At 47.3% G+C, this 11098-nt stretch overlaps 1 protein-coding gene across 1 annotated transcript in view; it reads right to left on the minus strand.

Annotated features, from left to right (window-relative positions):
• The window catches only part of SLC13A3 (solute carrier family 13 member 3), a 30005-nt gene that overhangs the window by 8922 nt on the left and 9985 nt on the right, over positions 1-11098 (minus strand). The window contains exons 2-6 of the mRNA XM_009282205.2: positions 9507-9772; positions 8982-9145; positions 3899-3965; positions 2991-3176; positions 1934-2059 (exon numbers count right to left, since the gene is read on the minus strand). Coding sequence (XP_009280480.1) covers positions 1934-2059; positions 2991-3176; positions 3899-3965; positions 8982-9145; positions 9507-9742 — 779 coding nt within the window. The 5' untranslated portion in view covers positions 9743-9772. The remainder of the gene's footprint in view (positions 1-1933; positions 2060-2990; positions 3177-3898; positions 3966-8981; positions 9146-9506; positions 9773-11098) is intronic.

The following is an 11098-nucleotide window of genomic DNA, read 5'->3' on the forward strand; positions in this document are numbered from 1 at the left end:
GTTGTTCAGCCCGGAGAAGAGAAGGCTTCGGGGAGACCTTATAGCAGCCTATCAGTACCTGGGGCCTACAAGAAAGCTGGAGAGGGACTTTTTACAAGGGCTTGTAGTGATAGGACAGGGGGTAATGGCTTTAAACTGAAAGAGGGTAGATTTAGATTAGATACAAGGAAGAAATTCTTCACTATGAGGGTGGTGAGGCACTGGAACAGATTGCCCAGAGAAGTTGTGGATGACCCATCCCTGGAAGTGTTCAAGGCCAGGTTGGATGCGGCTTTGAGCAACCTGGTCTAGTGGAAGGTGTCCCTGCCCATGGCAGGGGGCTTGGAACTAGATGATCTTTAAGGTCCCTTCCAACCCAAACCATTCTATGATTCTACGATTCTATGAATGGTTGATGATTCAGAAGTTCCTGAACCTCAAATAGATACACCCGGCCCTTCAATTTCTTATTTTTTGGGGGGGGGGGTTATTAACGGCAGCTTCATCTCGGCTCAGCCCTATACATAAGCCTTTTAATGTCTTTTGGATTCAAGCAAAGCCGGCCTGCTATTGCAGCGATGTCCACCTGCCTGTACTGCGCTGCAGACACCAAGGACTTGCATACATAGAAAGCCCAGCCACTATCCCCAAGTCGTTACAGTCAAAGCAGCCCAACAAACTCCTGCAGATACTCAGCTGTACTTGTCCAGCTTTGTAATGTCTCTTCCAAGGCACCTCGCCACTGGGGAATACTGTTATCTGTGCTGGCCCAGCTATCCCAATAAAGCCAGGCTTCGTGCTGACAGAGATGAGCCAAACAAAACAAAAAGCATCACGTTCTCCAAGCACAAGAGCAATTTTGCATTTCACCAGGGGCTTTGGCCAGCACAGCTACCTCTTCCCTCACCTGATCACCCGGGGCCGTGCTGGCAGGACGCCGGGGCCGTGCCCCAACCCTCACCACAGGACGTGGGAATTCAGGCTCCGCACCACACAAGCCCCGGGCACATGATGCAGAGCGGCGCAGGTCTAAGCGGCTGCGAGCAACACGCAGAGCCTCCCGTGAAGCCCCACGAGCAATTTAAAGACCGGCATTTGGCATTTTCTGGATTGAAACTTTCCCATTGATTTTTTTCCTGTCTCTGAGACAATGTAAATATTTGGACACCTGTTCTCTTCCCTCCCCCCCTTCTATTTGCATTTTTAACTCAAAATAACAATTAAAGACTTTTCTAAATATTAGAAATTCTGTATGGTCCCTGGAGGAAGCAGGACTGCGAGTTTGTTACTATCACGTATGAGAGTGTGAAGGGGAAAAAGGGCTCCAAATGAACCAGCATGGCAATGCTGCAACCATTTTAAGTAGTGTACACTAGGGGTTGCATGTATCCAGCAAAGATTTACCGGAAAAACATGTTATTCTCAGTTACAGATTAACACGTTGCTGTAAAAGCCCCGTTGTGAAGTAATCTGTTCCAAACCTAAGTTTCTGCCGCAGGACCAAATCCTGGCTCTTTTATGTTCTAGATTTTTGCTACTAATTCCAAGGGAACCAAGATTTCATGCTGGTCTTCAAAGTTTGATCCTGCTTTCCCTTCTGTCAATGAAAATCTGCCACTCACCTCCACAGGCCCAGGTCAGGCAGTAAAACAACCTTTAAAAATGGTATTTTTAACTGAATGAATATATAATACATACTCTGTACACGTACATATTTCAGTTAAAGTATATGTAACTATGAGATATCTTTAAAACCTTCCAGTTGCATATCAGCTTCTTGAAGATAGATGACTTGTTATACTATGAGCATCCTGAAGTTAGTTATGAAACCCCCACCGGCCAGGAGATGATCCTGGGTGATATCAGTAGATTTAGTATGAGAATCGTGATGAACATGTATTTCACAATGCCGGTATAACCAGACTACGTATATGTATAGTGAATATAAACGTACCTCAGGTTAATTCCTCCATACAGTATGGAAATCCATAGCCATCCCAGGAGAAGAAAAATCAGCATTAAAGGAAATGCAAACATAAACCAAGAACCAAAGTTCACCACATCACATTCTGGAAAATAACTAAGCAAACGGGAAAAATCAAGTTAATGCAAGAAGGAAAAAACACCCTTCAATTTAAGAGTAAACAAACATCTGAAATCAGCAGCAAAATATCCCACAAACTTGCCAGTGTGCATTTAAAAACTATTCCTCTGTGTGCATTAGCAGTTATCTGGGCACTAGGAGATTTGGGGAGCGCTGTGTTGGGACAACCCGCGCAGGCCACCCTGCCACCCACAGCTCGCCCAGCCCAGCTGTGAAGCCTGCAAGGGAAGATCCGAAAATCTCTCTCCAGGGAGGTTGATACTTTCATACAACGATACTCCTGAACACCCAGGATTAAACCCTGCTACAATAACTGCTGGAAATTCTGAACACGAACCTCACTGGGAGGCTGCACAGGCCTAAGAGAGACTGGACATACTACTTGCAGAGGCCGGCAAAGTTAAGAAATACCTGCAGGCACTTAGGATGGCACAAATCTCTGTTCCTATGCACACAGCAGGCATCTTTTATGACTAAGAAAACAGGCCAGAAGTAGTGGGTTCCTTATTTTTCTTTCTACCATACAGCGGCAGATATAATTGCTCACAAAACACTACACGGCCTGTTTCATCAACAGGTACGAGATTAATTGTAAGCATGTAGTCAAGTCCCGTTAAATTCAATGGGATTAAGAGCATCAGTAAGGAGAAGCACATATGCACCGGTTTGGCTGACAGCCTGGCTGGGTATGCCGGAATCCTGCTTATTACAGCTAAGGCTGATGCAACCACTCTCTGCTTTCATCTGCTCACAAAGTTTCCCAAAATGTTCTGGAAGGGCATGAATTCTCCAAACTAGTTCTCAGCACAGAAGGGAATTTCCTACAGCAATGGAGAACACATCTCAGTTTTGCAGGATTCACCCAAACAGACATATGGGCGAGCAGGGCTCTCCAGGAGTCCCATACCTCTTCAGCTGTCCCAGAAGGATGAGGTTTGGTGCAGTTCCCGTCAGCGTTGCTGTACCTCCGATGCTGGCCGCGTATGGGATTGATATGAGGAAACCTTTCCATATATTTGTTTTGTATTCCTCCTCCTTCTTTAAGTCTGAGACAGCATCACTGGCAACCTCCTTCTCCTCCGTCAGATCTTTGCTTTAAAATAGTCCAAAAGAGAATCCGGTGAAAGCCCTGGTTTAAATACAGCGCGACCACTTCAGAGCCTTGACAGAAGGAATATTCCCAGTTTTTAGAAATCCAAGCTAACACTGTCCTCAGGGACACCTTAGCAGCTCAGTGCAGCGGAGGGGTCTGCTCAGTGAACTGCCACGTGGGACCAGCAGCCTTGCAGAGGGCAGAGCACCCTCAGCACCCTCCCGTAGGAGCTGAGGGTGCACATGCCTTGCCCAGCCCCTCAGCAACTTGTAACACTTAGCATAAAGTCCAAAGGACTGCTAAAAGGAAAAAAAAAAAAATTGATAGCACCGAGAGGAAAGAAACATCTGTTCCTGAAAAGATGCTTCCTTCCCATCGTTGTTATCAAAGCAGGACCATCACCAGTGTGTAAACCCTGGTGGGTTTTACATCACCGGCTTCACACATTTGATACTCCTGAGAAAACCAAGGCACAGTTCCCCAGCAGGAGACACCTCTGGCTCCCATTTCAGAGTGGCTGGAAAATCTCTGCAATGATTTGGACATGCAGAGGGATGCTGGACACCCAGAGGAGGGTTTCTATCATCAGGCTGCTAGTGACTGGGACATTTGGTATAATCAAAACATTTCAATGATTGAATTTCAAATTCCTAGAACTTGGTCTAGCTCAGGGGGTAATTCTCTCTCTCAACTCTCTAATACAAACTTTATAGTTAACTTACTCCTCAGTACTTGCCAGAAACTGCATCTCAGTTGGTACAGTGTAAAGTTTATTCTGCTGTAAAGATGCTGAAAAAGAAAGATTAGGACTTTAAAACAGTTCAAAGCATCTAGAAAATTCTCCTTGAACCAAACAGAGGAACGGAGGAAACAACTGCCGTTTACAGAGGAGGGGCTGTGCAAACGAAAGGTGAGCTCACGCCACAGGGACGGGGTCGGGAGTGCCCGGCGGGGATGAACGAGCCCGTCTCCTCCTGCCACTGGTCCAGTCTCACCACAGCACCCAACTTCTCCTCCAACACCCAGAGGCGCTTGGTCCTTTTACTTCTGCCACTAGTTGGAATCTGGGATGCACCCAACTTCTCCTCCAACACCCAGAGGCGCTTGGTCCTTTTACTACTGCCACTAGTTGGAATCTGGGATCCTCTAACATGACCAGGAGTTTCAGGTTGTCCCTTATCAAGTCACATGTTTGGGGTGGGTTTTTTCTGGGGGGTAACCATAGCTCATTCTTAGGAAGAAAAACTGTTGGGCCTGACGTATCGTAAGGCACGTTCCCCAAGGTACAGCAGGAGCACGCCCTGCTGTGGAGCTCTGTTCCCAAGGGATGAGAATTTTACCCCCTGCAGACACCTAGTGCAAAGTCACCATAAAGCTGTAATTCGCTCTTTAAAAACGAGAGTGGGGCGCGTTTGGGGATCAGGCTTCGTACCAAGTCCTCCGAAATCCAACCCGCTAGCAAGGACCGTTCCCAAGCTCATCATCCCCTCCATAAATGACAGACCCTGCAGGCTGAGACCAGTCCCCAACGCAAGTTTAGGGCCACCCCGAGAGGACTCCAATTCCCAGGGACCCTCCTGCATATTTCATACAGGCTCTGCCTCGCTGTCTTCCTTATCACCAACCACAGGGCACACGAGCAGGACTCAGGAGCACTTGGGGAAAGGGTATATTTTGACCAGAACAACCAATGCTGTCTTTGGCAGTTAAATTGGAGGTGCACACCACCCTATCACACACACACCTATGGGAGAATTCAGAAGTCAAAAGACAGAAATGCAATACAATCACTCTTTTTTTACCAGATCTCACACTAAGGCTTGTGGTATTTGTAGTTCTGGCTCACGGCTTGACCTCCTGAGGTTGGGAGTAGAGGTGTGCCATTAAACCCCATTTTCCACAGTCCTCCTCAGGACTGGAGCACTTGTGAGTTTTATCCACCTTGAGCCCAGGTGGCCCTTCCCCATCGCTGCTGGCTCTGCTGCCTTTCCTAGGGCTCTTTGTACGTTTTTGGGTCCAGAGGCCTGTGCCCTGCACCTCCCCGGGCACTGCAGACCACCGTGTGCAGAGCCCGCTTCCTGCCCCTGCCACCCCATCAGTCCCCAGATTTCCTTGCACCCCTCCTCAGTCTGAACCATGATCCTCTTCTACCCGTATATGCACTGGAGACCGAAAGCAGTGCATGGAGATGGGCCAGTGGTCAAAGTCTCTGGACTCACTCACATGTGCGCTGAAGACACAGAGCTCGTTCCAGCTCAGTGAACCATGAGTTTTGCAAAGTCATGTTTTACACATCGCTAATTTACTGAATTGGAGTTAATTGGCTTGGATGCACACATGCTGAGCTTTCATCCCAACGATGACGGGATGGAGGGATGTAATTAGAAGGACGAACATTAACCCATGGCTGACTGTTGATCCCCCAACACATTTAGCCCAAGGCCTCTTACCACTGCCATCCCACTCAAGCCTAGTGCTGGCTCTGCAGAGAGACATATTTCATTCCACCTCTTAACATTTTTCACATTTTTTCCCTGCTAAGCCCAAACTCCCATCCCATCTTGCCAGGACCACCTGTGAGCTACCTCTCAAGGAAGGTCTGCAAAAGGCAACTGTGCAAAGGAAAGCCAGAGTTGCTGCAGAGCAAACTTTTCCTATGAAACTTGTAAAAAGGAGTTGAAAATTGTTACAGGTCCATAAGTCAGAAGAGGCCAAAGACCACCGAGGTAGGACCTGGCTGTACAAACCTCTCACAGAGCACTATGAGAAGGATTCAGTGGCCGTTTCACCCAAGTACCTCCTATACCTTAGAGGCAGAAAGGCTTCTCCTAGAAAAGTTTGGCTTTAATGACATTTTTATTGTTTCTAAAAAGTTGAAAAGGCCTGAGAAGGAATATTTCCACCCACCGAGGGGTGCAGGCAGCAGTGCTGGGGCCATACCCTGTCAGCACGGGCTGGGGTTATGCAGCCAAACCAGACAGTGGCGTCCAAAAATGCACATTTCCCACCTGCCCCCTTAGAGACATCATTTCCAGGTCTGCGACCCAATGAAACACATCAAGCACTGACTGCAGTTTATCTTGAATTTGCAGAAGATATTCTCTATGCAGGAAAAAAAGGATGGAAATATTTTCTCATTATTTTTACCTGGAGATACTGAAGCTGCTCAGAGAAATGAAATATTGCCAATGATGGGTTTGTGGGCAGAGAGCAGGAGAGATGGTCGGGCTCAATAGCACAGTGGTTTCCAGCTTGTCACACACCTATCGCTGGAGATGTCAGACAGAATTGTAGGGAATCTATAACCCACCTCCAAAAGGAAAATTCTGGAAGTTGAAAAAAGCCTGTTGGTGTTCAGTTTATAACCCTGCTTCGACCAACCAGAACCAGCTGGGACTTCAGCCGCCGAAGCGCACCTAACTGCATTCTTGCATCCAGTAGCCAAGAGCGTCAAAATGAACAAAACACTACACCAAATTTTAGCTATGGACGACACAAGCATGCAAATATTTACTGATCTATAACATGCTGCCCACATGGTTAAGCATGGACATAAGTGATTGCAACCTTGAGGTTCTCTCATAAGCAAAAAAGTGCGACCAACTGATCAGAGACATCACTTTAATTCTGGCACTGTGTGCGTAAGCAAAGCCCTTCACAAAGCTGGTTTCATACACTTGTTGAGATTTCTTCAGAAAATCAAATGCTTTTACATGCTACATATTCTTTGATATATTTTTAACTTTTTTTTAGGCACCCAAGTATTTTTTAGCCTCCTGGACACTACTACAGTGCTATTAAAGCATATCCAAGCAGATTTGCAAACTGACCTTATCATATGCCATTGTAAAAGTTTGCTTCCACATACAGTCCCCTTCGCAAATAAATCTGCCTGGTTTTTTTGGAACACAGATTACAATTCAGTTAGATTATAAAAATTAAGCAAACTATGAAATGAGTATACCTTTTTCTCAAATGCACGTTCCTTACATTCAGCCAGGTTTCATCAGGTCTGTGAAAAAACTAACTGCAACAGCCCCACTGGAGATGTGCAACCAGCCCCGACTGCAGGTGACACCCGACAGACAGGAACCCCCTGCAGAAAGCTCACCTTCACGTCTCCGCTCCTAGGTGTAACATCGGATTCATCACTTTTGACTGACTTCAGGTTTAGGGCTTCCTTCAAGGAACTCAGCTTTTCTCATCCATTCAGACAGATTACAGAAAAGGATGAGTCTACCTTGGGACACTGAAGTTCAAATAAAAAGTCCACAAGAAAACCTGCATTTTGATGTTGTACATTTTACAGATGACTCCTCTTTCACTTGTATTTATTACTTTCATAAGCTTCTACCTCAAAAGAAAAATACATCACCACGCCATCACATGATATTTGCAAAGCATCATTTTATTCATTCTTCTACTTGCATGCCTCTCCCTTTGCCTTTTCTGGCTTCTCTCACCACTGGAAGCGTTGTGAGCCAAGGACGTTAATTTTGTGCTTGCCAATGTCTAGGACAACGGGGGCCTCGATTTTATGTGTTCCCAAACTCTACTGTTTTTACAATCACAACTACAGTCAAATCATTTCAGAGGATGGGGTCGAGAAGGTTAAAAGCAGACTGACAAAACACAATGCTTCTACAGAATAAGAAATTATAGCAAGAAGGTCAGTGGGGTTGATTTTAATAGATGCGAAGGGTCAAAAATTCATAAAGCAAATGTGATAAAGTAACCTGGAGTGCAAATATCTCAACAGTGCTAGAGATTAATGATGAATGATTAATTATATCTTTATTAGAGCATGCACATGTTTGAGTCTTCTTCTGGGGACTCATTTTTCTGCCTTAGGACTCAGTGGGAACCAAAAAGGCATTGCTTTTAAATCACAGGGGCAGAAGAATTACTAATTAGTGCAAGAAAGAGAAGCGGTGATTACTGCTCCAACTATCAGTCATAGCTGCAAAGGGGACTTCATGACTTCATTTCTGTTTTGCTGTTTCTCATCACTGTCTGCCAGAAGCCAAACTCCTGGTAAATGACTTGTGAAGAGAGGGCTGGAGGAAGACCTTATCTGACCGCATACCCCTGACCCAGCCTGTCCACGAGCTCAGGAACAACACCAAGCAGTAGCATCAAGCTGGGAAATCGCAAAGCACTTTATAAATAGGTATTTAACCTGCCAGCCTTCCCTTTCGTCCACCCTTTCTCCTCCAGCTCAGGATCCAGTTTCATGGGGGAACAAACAGGAAAACGAGAGGAGAACCCACCTGTCCACGAGCACACGGCAGCCCTGTGTGCTGCCATGGAGGGGCCGTTGTCCTTACCCTTGCCCTGCTCTCACTGCCTGGCCAGTCCCTTGCCTGTCCCTGCAGCAACACACCATTACGTAGCACTCATCTGCCCAGGTTTACTATCTACAGCCCTCCCTGGCTCTGGCTATCCCCGCAGCGAGGCATCCCTACGAATCCCATCACCACCGTGCCCACAGAGCTGGACTTCAACTTGTGCCAGCAGCAGGTTTATGGAGCAGGTCGGCTGGGCACCACCACTTCGTGGTTTTTCCAGACAATTCATAAGCATTGCCTCCTGCATGACATGAGGAAAGGGCAGGATAAAAGGGAGTTTTATGCCAATACTCTTCCACTGTGGTAACAAACTGTGTATTAAAATGGGACCAGCACTGAGATCAAGCTGCAGCTAAGGAACTTGGTACTTGTGCCAGTGAAGTCAATAAAACGGGGCATATTTGACGGCAGCAGGGCAGACCTCAGCTGGCTTATACTACTGCCCTGTCTCAATTACCTTGGTTTTCTTCATTTTCCCTGTTCATATCCTTAGATGTGTCTTTCTCCCCAAAGAGGCTTTTTAAAATTGCATTTGCAATTGGAAGCATCATAGCAGTGGAGGCGGTATTACTTAACCACATGGACAGGAAAGACGTTGTCAACATCATCCCTAAAATTAGTCTGGAAGAGAAAAAAAAGGAAAAGCTGAATTTCTTCAGTTCGGCAAGTTCTCTGATATATTATAGCTATAGGAAGAAAAGCTCATGTGCAGGGATAACAACACTAATAGCAAAAAGGACTTCTGTGACTATCCTGTAACTGGATGGAACACAAATATGGGCTGAACCAAATGATTCTCCTCATGCTCCGCTGGCCTCCAAGCAAAGGCAAACAGCTGAATAAACTCAATAAGCTGGAGAAAAGGGGGTGTGGACAGCCCCCTGGTATGGGAGACACCCGCATCACGGCCCACCACAGCAGAGCCACTTCCCGAGCGCCTGTAGCTCACGTCCCCCATGGATCCCCCTGCTCCCGTAGTCACCTGGCTGGCTGGACTCCCACCAACATGAGGACGCGGAGCGCAATCCTGCGGTGTAAATTCCACTCCTCAATGGCCGAGGCCATGATTAAACCACTGAGAAAGAGGAAATTGGTGTCTAAAAAATATTGTGGGCAAACTTTGTTAGATGGGAGGATCCCCAGGAAGGGAAAGAGGACGATGGGCAGCAGAGCCGTCACGGCCAAGGGCAGCGCCTCCGTGCACCAGTACAGGGCCATCAGCAGGATCACATAGAGACATCTTCCTTCCTGAAAAAGGAGGAGAGAGGAGAATTAAGACATGTGGCATTAGAGAGACATCTTTTCACTTGGAGACACTTAGATGAGCAAAATGCACCAATTACTCCTTCAAGGATACAGTATTTCTCCCAAATCATTTCCATCAAGTGCAACATCTTCCCCCCTACATTATGTAGGGGTTCAGGACTTACACTGGTCCTCTGAGACCACAGCAAAACCCAAATCCTCCTCGATTGCCTGAGCTCCCTATGTGCTGCAGGGTGGCAGTGCACTGGGGCATCAACCAAGGAAGCTCTGGAGGGTAGGTACTGTCCCAACATGTTGAATTAGGGTACTAATCCTCAGCAGGCACTGCTGCTAACATCCTTAGGTGTCCCAGTATCTGACCCTGCTACACTTAATGTTTGTGCTTTCTCTCCAACTTCCACAGACCGTGCTTTGCATGGCTATGGAAAAACAGCTTTGAGAGATGGATGTATCGAGTCCCCACATTTGCAATAGAAGGCACACAGAAAGGTTTCTTTTCTTGGATCAGAGCCTCCCAAGAGATCTGTGAGAAACCATTCCATGGCAACCCATCCCAGTCCCTACGGAAATCAGTAAATCAAGCGCCCTGGTGTCACACCGCTTCCTGAGGGCAGGGAGCTCGCCCATGCCCAGCATCGCCCCAGCCTTGGCCAAGGCTGGCAGAAACCCAGTGCCCCTATGCCGCAGTGTGAATTCATTCATCCGCCCAGGAGGCGAAAACTAGACCAAAGCCATTTGTCATGACAGCCACGGCCAAAATAACGAGCGGCGGAAAGAAGTCAGGAGAACGGCTCCAAGCCCAGGAGCAGAGAGCCCTGGGGAGGGAGGGGCAGGGGGGAGCCCAGCGTGGAGCTGGGCTCAGTCACGGCGGGGCTGAACAGGGATATTGTCAACGACCACGAGGCAGAGTGCCCGCAGCGCTATAAATAACAGCCGAGAGTCATTTGGAAGCCACAGAGCTATTTATTTTACCACTCTTTTCCAGCTTGTTGAACAGGTTGAATTGTTACTCAAAGACACCTCTGTCCCTCCACTTGGACCTTCCTCCCCTGCACCCGGGGCTGGCCTTGCTGGGGCTTTTGCGAGGGAGATGACGGCTCTGCTCCCTGCCGTGGCTGGGTCGGGAACAGCGTGGGCTGGGAACTGTGTGGAGCTGTGTTTTGGGGATAATGTGGTGTCCTGGTTTCAGCTGGGATAGAGTTAATTTTCTTCCTAGTAGCTGGCACAGTGCTGTGTTTTGGATTTAGGATGAGAATAATGTTGATAACGCACCGATGTTTTAGTTGTTGCTGAGCAGTGCTTACACTA

This window comes from Aptenodytes forsteri, unplaced genomic scaffold (assembly GCF_000699145.1).
Source record: "Aptenodytes forsteri isolate BGI_AS27 unplaced genomic scaffold, ASM69914v1 Scaffold149, whole genome shotgun sequence".
Classification (NCBI taxonomy): domain Eukaryota; kingdom Metazoa; phylum Chordata; class Aves; order Sphenisciformes; family Spheniscidae; genus Aptenodytes; species Aptenodytes forsteri.